Raw genomic sequence first — 25530 nt, forward strand, 5'->3', positions numbered from 1 at the left:
GGTTAGGCGCTCCCACCGCGGCGGCCCGGGTTGGATCCCGGGTCTGGTCAAGTGGGATTTGTGGTCGACAAAGTGGCGGTGAGGCAGGTTTTCTCCGAGTACTTCGGTTTCCCCTGTCAATCTTTATTCCACCAATCACTTCACAATCACCCTCACCTGTCATCTGGGGCTGGTACAGTAGGCCAGAAGTGGCCGCAGTGCAAGGGACTTAGTGCCACCCACTAGCAATAAAAACCCAATAGCCGCAATACATACTACATTACACAGACGAACATCCCGCGAACTGCACAAGATGTTCTGTACAGACTCATCAAAAAAGAATGCCGGGATTTTAACAACCTATCATTAAAAATTGTTGAATATATACTCGTAAAATTAATTCTAAGCTTACAGTGCGGCGAAGGAATGAAGGTTTTGTTGCTCGGTTGATGGTGGGTAGCGAGCGAAGTTGAAGTGCTTTTGACTACTGACTTGTGGTTGAAATTCATGCGCAAGGACGGCCGTCACAATTTCCCGAGCCCCGCTAGGCACAACTGGGGAGAAGAAGAATGCATATAGGATATTGGTGGGGAAACCCAGAAACGAGAGATCACAGAGAAGACCAAGACGTATATGGGTGGATAATATTAATAGATCTTAGAGAGATAGGATGGGGTGGTATGGACTGGACTGTTCTGGCTCTGGATAGGGACCTGTGGGGGGCTCTTGTGAACACGATAATGAACTTTCGGGTTCCATAATATACTGAGAAATTCTTCAGTAGCTTCAGAATTGGCGGCTCCTCCAGAAGGGCACAACTCCATGAAGTGCGGCAGTATAAATTGGTGAACCATTGCCTGAATGTGGCCTTGTAAGGCCAAAACATGTTGCAGTTGAATGTGATTTTAATGTAATTTTAAAATAAAGGAGAGATTGTGATCGGTTTTTGTGTTGCATTAGAGACGGAAATGAGTGAACGAGTGATCCATGAAGTCGGTTATTTAGTTAATAATAATAAAATCGGGCAGTAGTTTAGAGGTGAGATGGCAAAATATATGCATTTACAAGGACGCAATATGTATATCTTAATACGTAATGTGAAAGTAACTATAATAATCAAGTCCATCTACTGAAGTTCTTGGCAACAGCTGAGAGCAATTACGGGCAAAAACTGGAGGAAGAAAACACATTAACACAGAGGAAATGAATAAAGGGAAAGAAAGACGAAGAGAAATACACAAAGAACGTAATAACTAAGAACTACGTAACACAGAATCTTAAATATTAATAACAAATTTAGATAAAAGATCTGCCCTAGAAAACCGAGATTAACGGTTAACGGCCGTGGGGATTCGTTGCGCTGACCACGCGACACCCTCTCACCGTTAAAGTTGGCATCACTCGGTCACTTTCAGAGTCAAGACACGGAGTTTTTCTTTTTAGATAGAAGATTATGAAATATTGTTGAAAGAAACCCTTTCGATTGCAAATATATCAGGATCTTTACCCACCGCGTTGGCAGCATAGGCGCACCGAGCAGAAGGACAGTGTTTGTGAGAGGGACAAACAAACAAACAAGAACTCCGTGATTTTAGTCCGCAATCAAACTATACCGACCGAGCGACCGCCGCTTGTCGGCGAAGTTCAGTACCAACTTTTGCGGATAGAGGGTGTCGTTAGTTTCGGTTTTCTAGAACGGAGCCGCTATTTCCTAAAATAGTTCCTCAACTAGTTCCACTAGTTCAACTTATTTCCACTAAGCCTCACGAGAGTGGACGCCGTCCCAGACCCTCTACTTCTCCGTAAAACATCTGGTAGCGTCGGGAATCGAACCCGGACCTCTGGATCTGTAGCCAAAAACCTGACCACTAGACCACAGAGGCGAACACTAAACATTAATAAGTCCTTAATATTGCGAGTAGGGACACGAAGAATAACATTTTACAGGAGGAAAGAGCAGGATTTAAGGACAGGATAAACCTGAACAACAAGAAAGAAGTGCATCAAAGTGACGTCTCCGTTTACGTAAAGACTGTAGACAAATTCTCTAAGGTGAACGTGTACTATAAAAATAATATACCGTATTACTTCGAATATAAGACGCCATAGATTTTGAATGAAGGTTTTAGAAATAAATTAGAGAGTTGTATTTATTTCAGTGAGTTTATTTAAAACGCATAAATTTAAATAATGAAACATTTAGAACACATTTAAACTGAAAAGTAACGGCAACTCTACCGGAATGAAACGGAAATTTAAAATTTGCACTACATGCGCATTCCCTTCTGTCTTCTGTATTTAGCCAAAAAGTTCATCCAATGGTCCTTCTGTCGCACTTCCCTTTTCTGAAGATGATGCGCCCTTGCCCTTTGTTCACTGTCGCCTTGTGTTCCACCTTTTGCATAAGACAAACAGCACTTTAAAAAAGCTTTTGGAATGACAGTGACTTGCAGTTCTTTCCATGTTTTTGACATACACTCCAATGTTTTTGATGCTGGTGCTCTTTTATTTTGCCACTAGGTGTCAGTATATGATTGTCCTTACTCAGCCAGGCATCATAGTGTTTACGGACAAGATGCTTGGATGGTTTGTTAATTAACACATCAAGTGGTTGTAATTGACTTGTCATGCCACTAGGAATTATCACTAAGTTCATGTTTTTGTTTCTTAACCTGTTCCTGATTCCACTAGAGAGATGACCGCGAAATGCATCCACTGCTAGCATACTGCGTTGCCTTGATAATGCACCAGGCAGATGGTCCCATACACATCCAAGCTAGTCTTCCATCCATTTTTTTTGGAGGGGGGGAACTATTACATCATCGAAATTCTTTTTGCCAATTTCCTTCTGTTTAATACTGCATACATCTTATGGTGGTAATTTATTGCCATTTGCGGTTATGCACAGAATGACAAGAACACGAAATGTTTCGTAGCCTGTGGTTCTCATTGCCACTTGCTTTCCCCTTTGAAATTTGTTATATAATTGCGAGATATGTCGAAAAAACTGCAGTTTCGTGTACACTACTCATTTGACTTAAAGAATGCGCAATCTTTCGGCGTAGTCCAGTAACAAATTCAATCTATTAGTTTCAAATTCCGTATGAAGTTTTTAACGAACTTTCGTCCTTCGTCACATTCATAAACTTTCGGTTTTCATAAACTTTTCACACCATCCACGACTGGCCTTGAAAGGTGTATTACTTCTTCTAGCACATTCTTTTGTTTTTGACATTAAAGTTTCCATAGTTACAGGTAATCCTTTATGTCGTAAATCTTTGAAAGAATTTAAAATAGAGGCATCAATCTCAGGATTTCTCCCTTCCCTTGAGCCAGAAAAAAGAGTATTTGTGAAGCATGAAAACAGATTTGTTTTTTCTATTATTATTGTTATTATTATTATATAACACTTAGTTTTATGATAATGAAATTATTATTATTGTTATTATTATCATTTATTTGCTTGTTTGTTTACTTTTCTTAATTACTGTGTTTTCCCAAGAAATTTCCTGTAATTTATTTTTGACTTATAATGTGTTTGTCTAGTGTTTGTATAATGTTACACGTAATTATTTTCATCTACACTGTGCTAAGTCTGTAATTGGCCTTGCGGCTGTTGACTTGGCACATAAATAATAAAGAATTGAATTGAATTGAATTGTTATTATTATTATTATTATATTTCAGCGTCCTGTTGCATAGATGTACCTTCTATAGTCGTTTCCTTTTTCCGTCTTAATGCAACAAATTAATAATATTAATTCTCATTTAATTCATACAATGATCGTTTAATACATAAAATGATATTACAATTATTAAAATATTAAAATATATACATGTTGTTATGTTACTACGTATTTCGTCCTTACAAGGCCATATTCAGGCAACATTTTATAAGGATTATAATCCACTGTACGCTATTTATATAGCATTCTTAATGTATTCCGTTAATGTTCCTTCATTTTTTTTGATCTCTTTGAATTGTGGCTGTTTCTCTGCAATCTGCAATGTATAACACGTTACAATATTGTTTTTAATGATTGGTTGTACTACCTTTGTGTATTTAGATGCTGTAATTTGTACTTACATATCATATTAGTTGTATTGTTTTTCGTTGTGCGTATGAAGCGTCGCCTTGCGTTCCTTGTACAATTGAATTTTGATGTACATGTTTGATTGCTCTCGCTTAGACACATTTTAGGGAGCGAGTGTGTCGCTACCTATTGTAAAGTTCCTGAATTATTTTAAATATGGGGTTGTGTCCCTCGATGTTTGTATGTTTATGTGCAAGTTGTTTTACGTAATTTTATAAATATAGTATTTTTCTAAAGTACTTAAATGTGTGCCCTTCCTTCCTGTACTTGCGACGTCCCTGATATGTGTTAATGGGCCATACGCGTGGCCCTGTTTATTTTTTGACTTGTATACCCGGAATTGCTTCTATTATTTCGGATGACATGAATACACTACACTTCGCCAATGACGTGCAAGTGCGCATGCCTCTCTTACTGTACACTTTTTACCTGCTGCACGACTGTCTTTTCAGCGCACGTAATAACTTAACTTTGGAATGTGGCATCATATGTGAAACGCTTTTCCAAGGATACAAACTGGTAAGAACTTAGCACATCTGAACCATAAGAATGTCAGGCAATAACTGAACTGAAAGTTTGGGGTTGACTCACAGTTAAAGGTGGGGGGGGGGATGATGTGGCTTGATGACTGACTGAATATATATTTACGTTAATTTCTTTCCAGGAAACTCCATGGAAAGTTTGCAAGCTGGTGAATAATTCCTCGTATTTCAGACGAAATTATAAAAATTATATAATTTATTCGTGATGCATAAAATGTAACTTGTATTCTTCTCCAAATATAATTAGAATAATCAAGTCAAGGATTATGAGATGAGCATGGCATGTAGCACGAAAAAGGGGTAGAGTATTTTTTTATTTTTTTTTTATAGCTAGTTGGGTGAAACTAAGTCCCTTGTACTGCGGCCACTTCTAGCCTATTGTACCAGCCCCAGATGATAGGTGAGGGTGATTGTGGAGCAATTGGTGGAATGAAGATTGGCAGGGGAAACCGAAGTACTCGGAGAAAACCTGCCCCAGCCCCGCTTTTCCTACCATAAATCCCACTTGACCAGACCCGGGATCGAACCCGGGTCGCCGCGTTGGGAAGCCAGTGACTAACCGCTTGAGCTATGGCGCGGCCAGGGAGTAGAGTAATGTATATAGGATATTGGTGCGAAAGCCAGAAGAAAAGAGACCACTGGGAAGACCAAGGCGTAGGTGGTTACACAATATTAAAATGTATCTTAGAGAGATAGAATGGGATGATGTAGATTGGATTGATCTGGTTCAGATTAGGGACCAGTGAAGGGCTCTTGCGAACACGGTAATGAACCTTCGGGTTCCATGAAATGCTGGGAAGTTCGTGAGTGGCTGCACAATTGGCATCTTCTCAAGAAGGGCTCAGCTCCATGAATGAGTGGGTGAGTGGGTATAAAATGTAGTTACTGATGAATTAGACTTCTATTTAACTTCTGAAGCAATCCTCAGCAGTGTTCAGCAGTGGTCAGCGAATATGCTGATGCACCACTTCCCTTTGTATCGGTGATTTATAGCGGGTATTTCATGATGAAAGTGATTCCCATGCATATCACTAACAGCACCCAAGTTTGTTGAAAAAGAAATCGAGATATGAGTTCAGGATATTAATTTTTATATACTCTTGCAGCCCATGAATCTGTAGGCACTGAGGAGGCCAACAACATATAATTTTCTACCTTGAAGTTACGAAGGAAATTTGGGTCATCTCGATCGTTGCTGTCAGAACTGCTTCTTCAGATTCGAGCAAATTGCGTTAGACGTTCCGTCCCTCATTGCCTCTCTCATCGGCGGAAGCATCTGTTCCTGGCAGAGACACGCACTGCCATTTCAATCCATGGCATTTACAAAATACTCATGATTCGAGTTGAATACGTAGTGGCGGCTCGAAAACTTTTCTGGATTAAGTAGAGGTTTATTGGTCACATTGCTTTTGCTGTGGGATCAATGTTTTATAGAAGTTTCTATTGCCTTTCTAAGTAATGACTTTCCGTTAACCACAAGAAGGTGCATATTTATCGCCTTATTCCTTCATGTGAAAGCCATGTGTTATTGGAACTGAAGGGCATTTATTACCATTACGGTGAAACACAGATTTAATACTCATCTTCGAGGAACCGATAAATAGGTGCCATTCATTTTGATCATATTATTGGCCAAGAGCTTCCACAAAAGCCAATATTATTACACGGGGGCTATACTCATTGCCTCTGTGGGCTAGTGATCAGAGTTCCTGGCTACAGACAGAGGTCCGGGTTCGATTTCCAGCGCTACCAGATTTTCTGAGAAGTAGTGTGTTTGGAACGGGGTCCACTCAGCCTCTTGAGGATAATTGAGGAACTTTTTCAAGGAAATAGAGGCTCCGGTCTAGAAAACCGAGATTAACGATCGTGGGGATTCGTTGCGCTGACCACGCGACACACCCTATGCTCAAAAGTTGGCACTAACTTCGCCGACAAGCGGCGGTCGCTCAGTCGGTATAGTTCGCTTGAGGACTACAGGCCACGGAGTTTGTTTTTGTTAAAAGTCTGTGTAACTAACTGTATTGAAGAGTGCCAACTCATGAGGCAGCAACACAGAACACGAAGACTGTAGTAAGCACAATGGGACAGAGAGCTGACAACACCGCAGTAACGTAACAGTTTGCTTTGTATAGCTTCGTTCTCTTTACCTGTCACACATGCTGACACATCTGCTTCTTCTAGAGAAGCTCGAAGAGTCAGAAACATATTCAGAACGACTTTCTGCATATTCGTTTAATCTTTTTCGCCTTTACATCTGTTTGCAACTCACTTGTATTTTCCGAAACTAGCTTTTTGCATTTACACCACTAACCATTTCAATTGCGTTTTCTTTATAAAGGTGGAAACAGCATTATAGTAAAGCAAAATGAATTACGTAATTTTCCTCAGAAAATCTATACTATTCAATTCTTAATTAAATATTAATGTTTCATTCCTCTATTCGTAATAGCACTTAGTTTAATGCTAATGGAATTATTATTACTGTTATAATTATCACTTATTTGTTTGTTTACTTTTACTTTTATTCATTATTATTTCTTCCAATTACTTAACTGTAATTTGTATTTGACTTTTAATAAGTTTGTATGTAATGTAATTCAGTCATCTACACTGTGCTGAGTCTGTAATTGGCCTTGCGGCTGTTGACTCGGCACATTAATAATAAAGAATTGAATTGAATTGAATTGTAATATTTTCTTATTCAGTGATGCACAAATTCAGTGCGTCACAAACCACACAGACACACAAACACAACCTCCGCACCTGTACAGCTTATGAGAACTAAAGAAGAAAACTTGCGTCCGACCTCTCCACGCTCTCCACTACATGGACACTACCATAAACCCACTGGCGGTTATTGTTTCTTTGGCTGCGGCCACGTTGGCAGCGGAATAACCCGATCCTGTCACAAACTACCTCTTGATGAATGTAATCACAATGTCAGCTTCTCTGAACGGATCTGATCGTAGTCCAATCGGCCGAGTCCGGAAGAAACAAATTGCCTTTCAGCAGAGCAATCGGACAGAACTAGGAAGCACTGAAACACTGTGCGCAAGTGTGACGGTTGGGTCAAGCCGTGTCGGTTTTATGACGACATGGGCCGCTAAGCATGAATTAGTTGAGGTTATGATTTCGGTTGACGTCGTTCCGACGTGACCCGGCCTGTTCCGATATCAGTGTTACATGGCAGCAGTCTCTACGTGGGAAAGATGCAACAAATAACACTCCATTACTTTTTGAATTGGTATGAAAAAGTCACACGAGTAAATACACAAAATGTGACGTATCTGAAGCAGGTAACTCGGGCCCACTGCAGAGTTCGACTGAAACGTGAGGCTTTGGGCCCGATCCCACATTCACCCCAAATATCAGCTCATTTTCTTTACACTCGAGACGGCAAGTGATAAAGAATTGTGTTAAAAATTGCAATTACAATTAAGCAAAATAGAATGTATTGAATTTTTTACACTATATTTACATTAATGTTTATCGGGGGTTTTAGACTTTTTTCATCGACTGGAATTTTAGGTAATAGAGGACACGACGTTTCGGAAACTGGATATGTTTCCGTCTTCAGGTGAGAAAGGAAGACGTCTACTCAGTTGGGCCCCGTAGAAAGATCAAATTGAGAGTGAGTGAGATTAGCCCTTTCTAAGGGGCCCAACTGAGTAGGCGTCTTCCTTTCTCACCTGAAGACGGAAACAGATCCATTTTCCGAAATGTCGTGTCCTCTATTACCTAAAATTCCAGACGTTGGAGAAAGTCCAAAACCCCAGTAATTCTATGTGTCATCCACCATCGTCAGAACCCTTTAGAATCTAATTAATGTTATTGTTGTAGTTAGGCTAAATAGAATCGCTTTTATTATACATAATGTTGAGTTTTCAGGGAAATTCAACCAATTTCGCTTTGATAATTTTAACAAATATTACAGTGCATGGCAACCTACTAGCAGTACACATTTTCTTCCTGATTGGCAGAATTGTGATTCTGACATTTCAGTGCCGAAATTCCACACCGCAGGAGTGGTGCCATTAATGAAGAGTCTCCAATCATATTCCAAGAAAACAGTGGACTTTTGGGACAACTGGTTGTTGGAAAGCGCAGGTACAGACGAAGGATGAACCCTCTGGTGTCAAAGCATGGAAATAATAAACTTTTATGCATGAGAATGCTTTGCTGTCAGTAGTCATTTTTAGTGATGGACATTATCGAATATTTCGTACCATCGAAAACTTATTCGACAAGAGAATATAATTATTGAATGAACCATTCACAGTCCTATTTTACAGATCGGTACAAATGTGCGTTGCAGATCAGTTTAGCAGTCCCGGTAATTTTGATTTTGCATTCATCCTGTAAATTAAAAAAGGAATTTCTCTCCCTGGCGATATACGTCTGGAAAAATCGGTTCCCTCTGCAGGTAACATCTTACGAACCTTTCATTTTTCACTTCTGCCCCTTACCAAGCAAGAATAGGCCAGGTAGGGCAAAGGAAAAGGAAAAATGATCTGAAAGCAGTAAAATAAGAGAACACAATATGTGCAGTTCTTTGTAAGGTAAAGTTATCCCTGCGCTTAATTAAGTATCACGCCAGTAAGACGTATGCTGGAGTGCAGGTATAGATCCACCTTTCAAAATCATGCCACTATACGGAGTTAATAGCTTCACACCCGGCCGTTTTAACCCCGAGAGAGGAGCTTCCGCTACCCAATGGATAGGAGTCTGGTTGGGCCCCAGAACCTGTCTGGAGGCTATGAAGAACAGACATTAAGTTTTCTTCAATATAATTATTTTGTAAACTTAAAGCATCCTAACAAGGCAGCTTATCATAGAATCATTTCAGCAATAAAGCGACACGGCTCTCAAATAGAAGGAAACAAATTACAGTATGCGCCAAAAACTACAGTACTGAAACTCGCACATCTCGAACGCGCATGTGCGTTTGTCGGCGCACATGTTCCCCGTAGTGAAAAGGAAGTTTTGTTGTGCAGTTGTTGGAAATGGGTCTCTGGACGGAGGAAAAAGTATTCATAGTTGAGTATTATTTCCGCTCATACGGAAGTGGTGGCCAGACAACTCGCTTCCTTGGTTTTGAGCGGCCAGATGTTAACGTCCAGAAACCGCTACACAGTACACGTGTGACGGTATGGTGTGCCGTTTCAGCACACGGTATATTAGGCCCCTATTTCACTGAGGTTGAGGAAGGCAATGCTCTTACCGTCACCCAAGAACGCTACAGGGACATGGTGATCGGACCATTTCTTCAGGATTTGAGAAGGTTCTGTCGTGCAAGAGGCCTTCACATGAATAGACAGTGGTATCAACAGGACGTCTTTTCATTTCAGTACTGAATTTTTGACGCATGCTGTATTTAAATTTCAACTGAAAAAAAGTTTTTGAGAACTCTGATTAACGTTCGAAGGATCAAACGTATCTATGATGCACAAATTATTTTTAAAAAATTGAACTTGTCTAGGGTACAGTTTTTGTCCAACCCCTCACCATATTCATGGATCAGAATTTCTGAGCAATGCTACGTAACGCTGACAATGTCGGGATTAACGTTACCAGGACCACGCTTCGTCTGTCTGGATCGGTTCCGGTTTGGGGGACAGTGAACAAACGGAATTTCCTAGTGCGAATTCAGGTTCGGGGGTTTTTTTTTAAAAAGGAGAATTTGAAAATAATGAATACATTGCCAAGCTTCGATCAGGAACTGTCCTTTGTCCTGATAAGCTGGGTTTTTTGAAGTTGTGCTTTCGCGAACAAAAAACATCGAGAGTTTAATATGAGAATTGTTACAACGAACAATTCCATCTGCATGAAATGTTTGTCTGAACTTACTTATTATTAAGTTGCATGTCACAAAGAAAATAAATGTATTCGCTTAACTATGCTTATTGCTTTCGTCACTATTGTGTTATTGATGAGTTCTTCAAATCAAGTGCTTTACATAATCGAATGAAAATTGTCGAATAGTAATTGTAAGGGTATCACTACAGCAACACTCATCTAATTCATGATAATCTAGTTCTGTTCTTAATATACAATGATTAATCAGTCGGCAAAATTCCTCTTATATCACCTTCAGCAGAGAATACCATAACATTTCATCAGTGATTTTGTGTGCCTACGGCATCAGTAGCGAACAGGCCTATTCTAAATCCAAATTATTCATTAACCACGATGTCATTTGATTTTATCTTTCGCCCTTGGCTTTCTTAAAAGTTAAAAATACTGTGGCATGTAGACGCGTTGCTAGACAACGACGACGAAAAAATCAGCTATACAACATCCGTTACTGATTAACGGCCTCAAAAATAAGCATGCTTGGACGCCAAAAACTCTAAAGGGTAACAGAAGAACGGTGTTTCCTGTGCGGTCCGTGCCGAGATGTTATAAGCAAGACAGTTAAGGAGAGTCAGTTCAGAGTCAACAGTTGGAAAAATGAGAGAGTCGCCAACCGGTAAGAACGTGAGCGTGGAAGCAGAGGATATGGTTGGGATCGTCACCAGGCAACGGCTGTTGAAGGCATAGCAGACTGAGAAGACTTTATGTGTGCTGTGGTTACAGTGATCTTTGGATTGTGTAACTCAGTGAGATTGTCGTAGTTATTTGTAGTTACGTGTTGTTTAGGAGTTCAGTAAAACCGATTACCAATCCAAACCTCGTCTATAGTCTATAGTCACAATATATTAAGAGATGAATTGACCTATAATTTAGTACATGTGTATTGTCATAGTTTCAAATAGTTTTTCTGCAGGTATTTTTCTGGTTGGCAGTAATCGTATTGCCGAAGGGTTTGCCCTTAAGATGACATTCCGTTATTTATGGTTATATATTGATAAATTTCGGGAATTATATTGTCATGTTATTCTTATTCTAATGTTATATTTTAGCGTTCAGTTGCACTGATTTATGTCCATGATTTATTCTAACCGTCTTACAGTGCATACATTTATTCACCTTACTCTTCTCTCTTGCACTACATGTTTCAGCACAAAAGTGCCATCTTCAGGTGCATTTCGATGTACGTCAAACTAATTCATTGCATGCCCTGTTGTCTTTATACTAAAATATATATTCGTCATATATATTGATAAATTGTAAATATTAAAAATATTAAAACTGTTCAGGATTTGTCATCCTTATGTCATATCTCAATACGCGAGTCACGCCTATCTTCTTCTATCGGAGTATTCTTCCTACTTTCGTGTGTGTATTGTGCTTTGTGTTGTGTCTTGCTCCTGTGACTGCGTGTGTTATACTGCTGAGCCTGCTGGGTATGTGTGTCTGTTATTCTAATTCTTAAGATTCCATAAGAACGTATGGAATGAATGAACACCAGAAATAGAACATCATTGAATTACAGCACATGTGAATATAGAGTGTAAGAAAATTGCAACGTAACCAGTAAGTCAGCTCGTCTGTCTAACATAAAATTCCAGAGTCGGCATCTACACGTCACGTCCAAGGCTTCAGGTTTATCTTTCCCAGAAACTGGCCTAGAGAATCCGATTATAGCTTAACTATCAGCAAGGCCCGGATTTTGATGACATGTCTTCTTTTTTCCCTTGCATCCTATGCGATGCTCTTAAATATATAAATCTCGGATATGAGCTGCTGGGTACAGAAATGTAAATTTTATAGGTAATTTTTTGTCATTTTTTGACATTTTTAGGTTTAAGGTCATTTTTTCATTTTGGGGGTAATTTTTTGGTAAATTTTTGGACTTTTAAGGGTATTTCTTGTCATTTTTGGCCATTTTAGGGAATTTTTCTTCATATGTTTTCTGAAATGTGAATAACATGGAAGCGAAGTGTTCTTTCTTTTCTCCTTTCGGTCATTTTTCTGGATTTTTTCTGCCATTTTTTAAAAATTTAAGTCATCAAAATCCGGGCCCTGGTCATCAGGTATGTTTTTGTATTGTCTTCCATACAAATGAATCGAATATAGACGTCCGGTGTTCTTCTACAAAGTCTGTAAGTTCTTTCGGCCATCTTAAGTATTCTAATAATTCCACAATTGGCAACATTGTAATTATTCCATAGCTTCCATTCCACATGCTCATCATTCGCCATTTTGTGCAGAGGTATGCTACTGTTTTCTTATCTCTTATTTCCCTAAAATATATGTAAATCTTTTGTGTCTCATATTCCCACAGCCTCGCCTATTGAGAATGTTGTTTGCTGGAATGTAAGTACAAGTTAACTGATGTTTCGGAGGAACATTGTGTCTCCATGTTTAGGGTCGACAAATGAGCCAAGCAAGTAGCCAGCAGACGCTCACAACACAATATTAGTATATCCCCGCTCAGTACTCTGCATGTACATTTTTACATTTTCACGGTCAACTCCCGTTTGTCGAAAGTGAAAACGGCGAAGTTTGCTGCGCGTGAACTGAGCTCTGTGCAAAAAAGGAAACAAGAAACAAAGCGTATAAGCAGGCGAAAAAATGGTGAACCTGAGTGTACACCAAGATGGCGGATGTCCCCGTACCTTGATTCTGGAAATACTGGATACAGGCTGCATGCTAAGCTTGCCAGGTTTCCTAAAGATCGGTTGAGGTGTTCAGATTTGTTGAAGAGAGTGGTGAATACGTATACAAGCACACAGACACACACGAAGACAGTGAGGCGACCTCATAAGACTACTTTCATAGTTCAAAATAAGGTAAGCAGGCTAGCAAACCTAAAAAAAATAAATAATTCCGATATTTATGAACGGCAACAAAAGTTCTTCTGGACGTTCAAAGAAACTTTGACTCAATCTCTACCATATATCGTCGGTTCTTGTTGCAAAGATAAGAAATTTCATCCAGTTAATTGCAAGCAAATGCAAATCTTTTAAGATTTAGATGCTAGAAAAATTCCTCCAAACATTAATATCTAGGTGTATCATGGCCTACATTTGCCTTGTTTCATTTCAATTCCTTCATTGCATAGGTTTATATATAATGAATATATAATGAATTCCTTCATGATTTCTTAACGTTATTTTTGTTCATAAAGTTCTGTGCTTTTCCCTGCAGTTGCCTGTCATGTTCTGCATTACTTTCTGCATGTCTGCTGCAATCAGTTTGTCTTTCGGCTCTATACAACTAACATTTACGCTCTAGATAAGCTACATCCAGTTTACCAGCTCATTCGAAACCAGCATATGAGATGAGTCGATATGCCTTAGAGAGCTAAGACATCGGTTCGGGCAACATAGAACATATGGATGAAGCGTAAATTTAACTTCTCAAGCAAGGAACATAATTATTGGGGTGTTGGACATCCTGTTTTAGGTTCAAATAAATAAAATAAAAGCATGACGATGGATAATATCAAAAACCTCAGTAATCGGTCTAATATACCATCATAACAAACTTTTGGATCTTATCGAGAAAGAGAGTCTAGGGGTCTACTGAAGTCAGGTACGCTGAGTGGTTTCATTTTCCACAAGCCAAGCAACTGGACTAAGCGTTAGGCTGACTACCTGTTTCCGAGGTCGCTCAGTTATCGCCAAATACCCGCTCCTATCGCTTAAGTTGCATTCTGTGTTTCCACGCTAGCGTTAATAGTGTCTATGAATATGGTTGTAGTTTTGGACAGACCTACTGAGCAAATGAAGTGTTCTTTCAGTTTCAAAAGAAGGTGAGAAAAATGAATGTTTGCGGTTAATTACTGTGAAAACGTTTGTAGAAGTCAAGGTCGTTAGTGGTCGAATCATAGTCGGGTTATATTTTTTCATTACTAAAACTGTAAAATTGTTGAAAATTATTATTATTCATATTAATATTAGCCTGGGATTAAGAATACGATAATGTACTTGGTCTGACAATAAAGTTCGCGAACTCATCGCGGTAAAAGTGCTACATAACTCATTGCTGAATATCACTTTGATTACCTTCAGAATACTCCAATTTTGAAGCCATGCATCGATTCCAGGGTCTATTCAACCCTTAAAAACAATTTTGGAACTGGTTTTGTGGAATGACTTCAGAGCTGCCTTCGTATTACTCCTGTCACCACTGTCATCAAAATGCTTAATTTCAATATTTCCTTTACATTCTGGAACAGAATAAAGTCACTGGGGGCTAGATCCGGTGAATATGTAGGGTGCTCCAACACAGTATTTGTTTACTAGCTAAAATCTCCCTAACAGACAGTTCCGTGTAAGCAGGCGCATTGTCTTGATGCAAGACACCAAAACTCAGACAATAATAGAGGCCAGTCAGAAAGAGACTGTAATAAATCAACAACTGCACAGTTCTGAAACGCTAATATGCCAACGACATCATTAAACCATACTGAGGTTTCTGTCCATTGTTGCTACTGCAAGTACGCGGTGACATGTTCGCGTACTTTATTGTCAGCCCACTCCCACATGCATCTTCATGGCGTGGTCCTTGGTTAAACACAGAAACTTTATTTGTCTTAGCATTTTCGTTTCCGCAAGAAAACTTCAGATTTCTTCTACATTAAAATTGCCTGATATAATCACAACATTTCGTACTGTCACCGTATATACAGTTACTGAGTTAAACACAATGTTTCATGCAGAATATGTAGGTATGAGCCATCTTCGTACCAAACTTCACTACTTCCAATTGAGCCGTAGTTACTTCCATAAAACTGAAGGATATGTATAGATTTCAATCCGCCGTCATTTTTTGTTTTGTATTCTACAAAACTACGAGAAAGAAACAGATGTAATGAACGTAATATATTCCTTAAGTGTACCACTAGGTAGCAGCACAGTCCAGCTCCGTGATAGTGTAGGTGTCAGACGTACATGTGCATATTCACAGGCTGGTTTCAATATTCACAATGGCGACCGTGCTTTAAAACATACTACCGAAGAACATCGTTCTTTTATGCGTTTTTCTGTGGGTAAGAGAACTCAACGCAAAGGATATTCATAAAGAAATGTTTCCTGCTTACGGTGGGAAGTGTTTGTCGCGTAAAGCGGTTCACAACTTCGTAGAGAAATTCTCTCAAGGACCTTCTAGAGTCGCAGATGATGAAACGGAGTTGCAGAAGTAGGTGCGAAATTCGACGCACCGGTAAAGTGATGTGATAAGTGTATAACAGTTGGTGGAGGATATGTCGACAAATGAATTGTTCTTGCAGGTTCGAATATCATATATTTTAAGTATTAAATCCATTTGTGATGCATTTACTGATTCTCCCTCGTATGCGATCAGAATTTTCTAATTTTTTGTACAAGATTTTTTACAGCACACAATTTTAGGATCCTAAACTGAGTGTCGTTAGCGTCGCTCCCTCTTCAAAAATTAACGCGTCAGCCATGTTCATATGACAGATAGTAGGAAATTATGCAGCACGAGGTTGACTTTAATCACATAACATACGCGTGAAGGGTCGTGATACTGGGTTAGTTTGATCCAAGATTGAAAGGAGGACAAAGGCAGACAGCATGTTCATCGTAAGGCCTGCTCTTCTTCATTGAGAAAATACTGTAAGCTAAAAGCAAAGAGAAAGGGAACATTTGGAGCACCGGTGCAGACATTTTCAACATAAAAAAAAATTATGTGAGGTTTTACATACCCCATTGTCCTTGATATTCACTCATTCCTGTTGCGCACGTTTTATAACGGGACAGTTAGTATTTATTTATAATTCAGATCGTTAAAGTAATTCCTCTAACATAAATGTCGTGCAGAAACACTTTCAGAAACGGCTCTTTACTTCAATAATCTTCTTTACTTACGCTCTAGCTAAAAAAATATATATAAAGCCATCCCTGTAACAGGCCGTGGAGACCCATAGGGTTGTGAGACGTCGACTCTGCCATATTTTGTAGACAATCGGCTCACAGATGGCGGTGAGGAGGTCAGCCTTACACTCCGGCCGCCCTTTACCCCGAGGAAAATTCCTGGTACCCATTTCTTTTAGACGCTGAGCTGAACCCAGGACCATAGTGCGTCTGGAATGATTAGATCAACTGAAAAATCCAATGGCCTCATTGGGAATCTAACCCGTGACCTTCTCAGTCCAATAATCGATCAATTCAGTCCCACTTCTGATACCAGTTGTCAGGTGACAGGGTGAGTATAGGAGGGGTTTGGACTGGGAATTGGATCTACAGAACACTTACAGATCGCATCTACCAGCAAGTGCAGCGCTGGCGTTAATTCGCACACTCTGCAGTTCACTACAGCACTGATTATTTGTTCTCATTCTGATGACTGATCCAACAATGTCCTGTTTTTCCGTGCTTGCCATTGTTTCACAACAAGCTCACGTTTTCAACGGTCCTGTTTTAAACATCTCGGCACGGACCGCACAGGAAATGCCGTTCTTCTGTTGCTGGTCAATTGTTGCTTAGTGAAGCGAGCTGAAAACACAATTCTTATGTTTTTATTTGTGTGCCACTGCCTAGGAACTGGCGCTGCACAGTCTCCTACCTCGCGGTCGGCGCCTAGTAACGGCTCTACATGCCACAATAAGAAAGTTTCCGATCTTTTTTTTTTATCAAAGCGAAAAATTTCTCTCCAGATCAAGTCTGTAGACTTCTTGATGACATTCTCCAAATAACATGCTATTAATCGTAGCGCATTGAATGCGCTGTTCAACCCCCTGGTTTCTGTAAGACGTTAACGGCGGATGGCGGTCCTGATTCGTTGCAGAACTTAACCGCTAATCACCCGGCCCGCAGATAAAACCGGATGTGTGACGTGGCAATGGCAAGAGTCTCGCTCTCGTCCGTAGCCATAAGGTAGAGAGTACGTTCAGTATTGCCCGGATGCTCGTGAGACTTTTCTCTTTACTGTCCTCGGCCTACATAGAGCCAGACCTGACATCCAGACACCCTGGGTTAATGCCCCACTTGTGTCCTTAGCCATTTCATTGCTGTGCACGTGTATGTGACGCACTGACCCTTGCATGTCTTTTGCATGCAGTTTGTGTTCGTTGTGACCGGTGAACACATGTTCTCCCGCCATAATTAACCTAACTTATAATTAGTTCACTTGAAATGTTACTTGTGGCTTTTCAGTAATAACTTCTTTATCATGGAGATGTCTTACAGATGAGTACAAATTCCATTAAGTGAAAATATGAATGGACAAGTTAAGGTTTGATGTTAGTTTACACAACATAGTGGCCGCGTCCGGGCCGCGCCATAGCTCAAGCGGTTAGTCGCTGGCTTCCCACCGCGGTGGCCAGGGTTCGATCACGGGTCTATACAAGTGGGATTTGTGGTGTTCAAAGTGGCGCTGGGGAAGGTTTGTTCCGAGTATTTCGGTTTCCCCTGCCAATCTTCATTCCACCAATTGCTCCACAGTCACCCTCACCTATCATCTGGGGCTGGTACAATAGGCCAGAAGTGGCCGAAGTACAAGGGACTTAGCCCCACCCCACTAGCAATAAAAAATAGTTGCTGCTTTGGTCATTTAACGACACTTTCAGTGCCCGGACTGAATAACGTAAGATGACGGGATGACAAATGAATGATAATGAATTGGAAATTATTTGGAAGAAAGCGGTTCTGCCTAATTTAAGTACTGTCCCAGAAATTACCTGAAGGGACTGAAGAGAAATGCAGGAAACTTCAGCCAGAGTAATCAGCGTCCTGGACGGGATTCGAACCGATTACCACCCGAATAGACATCTGTAGCGTCACCTCCGAGCCAGCCTGTTCAGTGTGCCAGTATTTTTTAAAGAGTTACGTGCACTGAGTTTGTCTAAGTGTACATAGAACCATAAATCCTGATCTTCCAGAAGTTCCTTTAGTATTTGGTAAGCATTACGCGCATGACGAAAGCAACACGTTGTCTGGCGAAGCAGTTGAGAGGAGCTCTTCCGCGTTTGCTCGAAACATTATTTCAGTGTGTCGAATTATTTAACTTGCAATACTTAACAATGAATTTAGAGCTTCGTATAAAGTGGTGGTTATGTTGTTCAGATTCAGTAAGGAATTTAAAACACAGAACCTAATCCGAAGAGCAGTTATTTCATGAGGTCGGAAACACGGATGGGCGGATACAGTGTTGTTTCATGGATAACTGTGGGCGCCTCCGTTCAGTGTCATCCTGTCGCGTCATTGTAAACCCACACATGGGGAAGGGAAATTTTATAATTAAAATCTACATGTAACTTACAGCGCCTTGTGTATGTCCGTTCCGGAGTCCTGATCCTATGTTTACATATCAATAAGCAGTGCACAGTGCCCTGGACACTACAGCCATTTTACGTCAGTCTCCTGAAATGCATAGCCAAACTCTAAATCTGTCATATCTGAACGTCCAGCGTGGTACAGTGGATTTTGTTTTTGGATGACAATAGCATGATAAACACCTTAATGACCTTGAATACATGGACATATGGGAAAGCAGACTATACTTTCAATGATTAGTCTTCCTGTGTAAAGTTCTGATTAGTTACTGAATCGCAGGATAACTGAATTTTGACCTCCACTGATATTTAAAAGGTAAAATTGTCCCTGTGCTTAACTAATTCAGCACTACGGCGTGAAGGCGTATGCGGAGTGGTTGTATAGATTCATGCAGTATTTTCGCGACCTCGGTACTAGTTGAAGTGAGTGGTCAGCTTCACACTTCTGCTGCTTTAACCCCGGGGAAAGAAATTCCGATACCCACTTGATAAGGCAGGGTGGCTGGGCCCCAGAGGAGGTGGAGGAAAAAAAATTACTTACCCTACCTGGACTCGATCTCCGACCCCGCGGTCATCCATCCAGTAGCCAGTCGCTATACCGACTGCGCTATTCCGGCATATATACAATATACACAACGAGGGCAAATAAAATATTGATCTGCAATGCTCCAGGTCGGACCGCAATTGGTAGATGCTTACATTTATAACAAATGATACAATAATTTAACTGCTAATACAAACTGGTTATTTTATCTGTCTGTAGAAAACGCTGCCGGTCACGGTAGCCGAGCGGTCTAAGACATTTACTGTCTTCGCTCGGTTGGAGACTGGGATCATGGGTTCGAATCCCACTCAGGGCATGGATGTTTAGTTTGTATGTGTGCGTTTTTCTGTGTTTGTGTACAGGTAGAGGCCTTGCGACGAGCTGATCACCCGCCCAAGGAGTCCTACCGAATGTGTAAGATCTAGAAAAACCGAAGTGAACGGAGAAGTTCATGGAGGTAGGCCTAGGCCCACTGGGGCTGTAGTGCCAAGGGGTGGGGGGAACACACGCTATGATAAAGTGAAGCTACTACATCATGAACTAATCGAGCAGACGCAATATGGTGTACATTGCACAGAGCGGTCTTCACATAAAACACATATAAAGAAAAAAAGACAGAAAATGTTTGATTGCCGAAAAAAGAATACAATGACAGTATTCTAGATATGATATACAACAACAAAGCAACAACGTGCATGGGAGCATGAAAGACAAGTGGACAGTGCAGTGGTCTCCCCCATAAATTAAATGTTGCCTGATGATGCCCCATATGCGGCCGAAATATGTTGCAAAATTTGAAAAGCATTATGTAAAACAAAAAGACATTTTGAATTATTTTTAGAGTCACTTTTAGTGTATGAGATATACTTGCAGTGTCTTAATGATATTTTATGATATTTAATAACATTTTAAAATATTAAAGTTTTAGTTTTAGTGAAAAAATATATATTTTAGATGTCCTTTATATCATTGTTGCATTATTAACGGTGTACTTGAATAATACGTTAATTAACATTTGATTTTTGTAGAAGTTTCGGAATTCTTTTCGTACCTGAGCGACTATTATCTTCTCTTGAAAACTCAGTTCTGTGGATTTAATTGGTTAGCTGCAAGGGCGCACTATTTGTCGCAATAAAACGGAAAAAAATTAATTAAATTTCCTTCGGTCTTATTATTGTTGTCTTCGAGTTTTGCCTCTTTTGGGTTAATTTGTTGCCGTGCATCATTTCAGGTCGTTATATTAAATGTTGGGTATGTCGTTTCTACCCATACTTTTGTCCTTCGGCGATGTTTTTATTCTTCATTGTAGGAAATTAAAAATGGGGATGCTTTGGTGGGGTCTCTAAAATTATAAAGTTAACACCGAATTTTGAAAAAGAAAACGAATCACTTGGTAGTTTCTAAAGGGTTCTGACCATTGTGTATAACACAAAGTATTACTGGGGTTTGGGACTTTTTCCATCGTCTGGTGTTGTAGAGACAAGAAATCACAACGTTTCGGAAACTTGATCTGTTTCCATCTTCAGGCGAGGGGGAAGCCACCTACTCAGTTGGGCCCCTTAGAAAGAGCTAATCTCAATAAAATGATTGAGATACAGTCTCTGAAACGTCGTGTTTTCTGTTTTCTATAATATCGGACTATGGAAAAACTCCAAAAACCTACTAACAAATCATTTTTTCATGGGTTTAAGAGGGAAATGAACAGGTGCACGTAGAGGACGTAGCGATTTTGTGTGTGTGCTACTTTTATCTCGTAAGAAGTAAAATATAAAATATTATAATTCATCTTTGCTATATAGACTTCCCCCAACTTTATATGTACGTCCGAAACTCATGTTATGAGAGGAAATTGCTTCTACTTTTCAGGCTTCTGTCATTTTTACAGAGAAGTAATTTTTGCAGTCGCTCACATTGATTTCTGTGTGTCTTGTACAGCATCAGGACAATTTCATTTTCAGACTTCGATTTTTACGTATTGTCCTGGGTCAAGATCTGTGGATTGTGAAGGTAGCCACTTATTTGCATTTCGCAAAGCAGTAAACATGTGGACATTGAGTCTACATACCTCGTACATAACCCATATACGCCTCCTTTGCCGAAGTACTGACATACCGCTTAGAATTTTTACATTACGTGAGAGAACTGTGCCAAGATATACAGCCGATATCTCAAAGATTGGTTGCTTATCTCGTTTCAGAGAGAGAATTGCACTGTATATACAGTGTTTACAAAACGGAAGCCAGTGAAACTGTCAAATAATGAACAGTTGGTTATTTTTTGTTTATTGCTACAGGTGCGTGACTAAGTCCTTTGTACTGCGGTCAATTCTGGCCTATTGTACCAGCCCCAGATGATAAGTGAGGGTGATTGTAGAGCAATTGGTGGAACGAAGATTGGCAGGGGAAACCGAAGTACTCGGAGAAAACCTGCCCCAGCGCCACTTTATCCACCACAAATGCCACTTGACCGAACACGGGCCGCTGCCGTGGGAAGCCAGCAACTAACCGCTTGAGCTATGGCGCGGCCACACTTGTTTATGATCATGTATAGCAAATAAGGCACGCGTCACTGAACCGCCTGCCCAATAAATAAATGTTATCTGAATGTCAAACACGATTTAAATGTATTTTGTAGGATTCTAGGTTCTCACGGCAGTGGTTATAAAGAAATCTGTGTTCCGGGATGTAAATCCCTGCGTTCCTTTGAAACTAACGGAAGTTTCGGAAGATTATGTCGCCTCAGTCTTCAGGGTCGGAGAATAAGTCATTCAAGAAATGAACAACGGAGCGGGCGGCGTGCAGAGCTGGAAGCCAGGCCTTCAGCTCTCATCTCCATGTTTCTGGGGCCTGGTGGTTAGGCTTCCAGCTCTGCACGCCGCCCGCTTCATGTTGCTTTCTTGCATGACTTACTTTCCGACCCTGAAAATAGAGGTGATATGTTCCTCTGAAACGTCAGTTAAGTTTCAACGGACTACAAGGCGTTATACTTCAGAAGATTTAAATCTTCACACCCTACATCCTTGTTCTTGATGACGTTTATTCTCTTTGCATTCTTGCTTTGCTTATTTTTCAACCGTGAATATGGAGGCGACATATTCCCCTAAAATTTCGGCTGACTTTCAGCGGACCACAGAGTGTTATATCGAAGCAGATAGAATTCTTCATAAGTGTATTTTATTAAACTAATTATTATTATCTCAAATTAGCTTTTCTACATATTACTTATGTATCTACCTATCAATGCCTATCAAGAGTTACCAGTAAAGGGAAGGAAAGGAAGGCTATAGAATAATTGTTGACACCGTCCAGTGTGGTTCGATTTGTAGATATATATTGCTTTAAATTTTCCAGTCGACCGCCTCTATAGTCTAGTTGTCAGATTTCCTGGCTACAGATCCAGTGGTCCCGGGTTCTATTCCCGAGGCTACCAGATTTTCTGAGAAGTAGTGGGTCTCGAATGTGGTCCACGCAGCCACATAAAGGTAATTGAGGGGCTACTTAAATGGAAAAGTAGCGGTTCCGGTCTAGAAAATCGAAATCAACGGCCGTGGGGATTATTTTATTGTAGAAAAAATGTTGTAAATACAAAAAAGGCCTAAGCAATGCCCATCCGGCCTACCGTGGAGATTCGTTGCGCTGACCACACGACACCCTCTAGCCGCTAAAGTTGGCACTAATTTCGCCGATAAGCGGCGATCGCTCGGTCGGTATTGTTTGTTTGCGGACTAAAGCCACGGAGTTTGTTTTTACATATTTCGGTATGCTGACCATCTTCAGAAGGCATAAGATCAACATGTTCAGGATAGTTACAAAGTTTGTAATACATACTTAGAAATTTTTAACATACAAATTTATTTACAATTATTTTGATTAAAATCTTACTGATGTCTAATTCGCTAATGTTCATATCGTTTATTGCTGACATAAAAATAATTTATGCACAGATTATCAAGATTTGAAACGGTATAATTTCATATGGCTGTGTTTGTTTTCTTACATGCCTGCGGAGAAAGTGAAGTTGAATATTAAGTTTTGGAATATACGTGGCGAAGTTAGGGAAGATTTTCTTCTGTGTAGGTAAATATGATTTGCGGAACGTTTGCGAGACGTAGAAGAATAACCTCAATACACTGCGGGAAGTGGTACCAACGCACATACATGCGAATAACTACCATTTTCGGAATCTCTGCTAAACATCCAATTGAATATATGTCAGTAGAGTTAAGTACTGTCGCTTTTATATGGAGGTTGTAACAACACTCTTCACTGTTGCCTTAAGTTTAATTCTTTACATATCTGAGAATTGCTGTGCCTTACTCAGTTCAACTTCCAAGGAACGGATTGTGTCTCTACGTTCATCACAGAAGATCCTCACGCATATTTGTCTCATCTATATGTCAATCATACTGAAACTTGGTACGCATGCATACCAGTGGATCGGCTGTCTCTCTCTCTCTCTCTTGCTCGACATTACAGTGAGAATGCATACATGTAGCCAACAAAGGAAGTTTGTCTCTGCGTTAATCACAATAAGACTTCGTGTGCATACCTATCTCTAGATGCCTAACAGTAATAGTTAATTCACATACAGGTGAACGGACGAAAGTTCTCTGTTCTTCTTACGTAGCAAGGATGGATTCTTTCCAACTAATTCTACTATTCACACTGTCAACACAAGGAATAAAAATCAGCTTCATAGACCAATTGCCAGCCTCCAATGTTTCCAGAAGAGTGCATATTATGCTGGCCTTAAAATCTTCAACAGTCTACCATCAAATATTACAGCTCTTATAGATAAACAGGCACAATTTAAAGCAGCGCTAAAGAGATACTTAATTACAAACTCCTTTTACTCTGTTGAGGAATTTATGCTTTCGAATAACCCAAAGTGTATGTAATGTATGGATTTTATTGACACTTCACTACTTTTGTGAACCTTTTACTACTATTGTGACTTTGTTTTCATTGGTAAAATTTTTTGCAATAGTTTGATTTGTTCGTGTATATGTATTGTATGATTTTTGACTAATTCCACATCCTATGGTCTTTCTGACTAACATAAGGATCTATGGAATGCTGTATATATGTATGTATGTATGCATCACAATAAAACTTTACCTACGAATGAATTCCATGTATTCATCATAGAAACACTTCATAACAATGTCTAGCAGCTAACAGATTGTCTCTTCCCTCTCCTAAAGATAACATTTTTTTAAAATATGCTTTAAATACAAGTATGCCCCTTTGCGATATGAAAATACCACACCAGACACGAAGGGAAGTGTACTAGGACACAAGTGGATATATCTATGTTCTGAACAGCCTTCCTCTTTATAAGAGAAGTGGACAAATATTCATTATGTGCGGAAGTTTACTGAACGAAATATATTTAAACTTCGCTACAGTTAAAAAACTGACGTCCTCTATAGACAGACCATGAGTCATGTGCCATTATCAATAACTTGCATCTTACCTGATGTCGGCCTTCACTCAGCGCCATTTTTATTAAATTTATCGACAAAGATTTCCCTTCAAACAGTTTCGGTTGCTTGTGGAAAAAAACTTCAACTTCTGGCCAATTATTGTAGAGAATCACTTGTTTTATACTGAAAAAGGGGCGATGCTATGGAGATGTGGTGGGTTGTAGAGAAGGGAAGAAACGGGATTCAACGTGGGGATAATCCTTTGAGCTGTACTCCCTCCAACGCATTCACTCTCTTATATTAGCAAAGCAAAGTGTAGCCGCTCTTGATTAAAACTTGTGTCACTCAAATCATAATAGCAATGGAAGTGTCACTGACACAAAACCAAACAAGATTAGCGAATGCATAGAAGGCCTACATTAACCACCTACAATTCCTGACAGGCTTATTCACGAATATTTATTCAGGACTTTAAATTATCGAAGTCCGTGTAATAAGGATTGAACGATATCATTTAGGCTTATTCGTACCATACGCTACATCAAACACAAAAAAACTGATATTCAGTAATTTCAGGAACTCCAATGCGTTTGTGGTCGAAAGTCGACAGAGATAAAGCTTATCCTCGGATTACCTTTATTTGCACTCTCGTTTCATTGGAGTGTTTTGTTGAATGTAATTTCGTCAAGTTATGGAAGAAATTACTTAATATTATCACACATCTCATTTTAGTTGGCAACAGTGCACCGGGCTGCAGTATGGCTTCTTGCGACAAAGTGCACAAAACGAACGGATGTAGGGAGTTTGAATCTGTTTGTGTC

The 25530-nt window shown here is 39.8% G+C and overlaps 1 protein-coding gene across 4 annotated transcripts in view; it reads left to right on the forward strand.

Annotated features, from left to right (window-relative positions):
• LOC111869786 (serine/threonine-protein kinase OSR1) overlaps positions 1–25530 on the forward strand; it is a 104991-nt gene that overhangs the window by 32340 nt on the left and 47121 nt on the right. The window contains exon 2 of one of the 4 annotated variants that reach the window (XM_033753559.1): positions 8618–8722. The exons of 2 other annotated variants lie outside the window; for them this stretch is intronic. In XM_033753559.1, the coding sequence (XP_033609450.1) occupies positions 8618–8722 (105 nt within the window). Of the gene's footprint in view, positions 1–8617; positions 8723–14201; positions 14256–25530 lie in introns of those variants that run through there. One more of the 4 variants, XM_033753560.1, reaches the window with a different exon arrangement.

The sequence above is a fragment of the Cryptotermes secundus genome, unplaced genomic scaffold (assembly GCF_002891405.2).
Source record: "Cryptotermes secundus unplaced genomic scaffold, Csec_1.0 scaffold123, whole genome shotgun sequence".
NCBI classification, from domain to species: Eukaryota; Metazoa; Arthropoda; class Insecta; order Blattodea; family Kalotermitidae; genus Cryptotermes; species Cryptotermes secundus.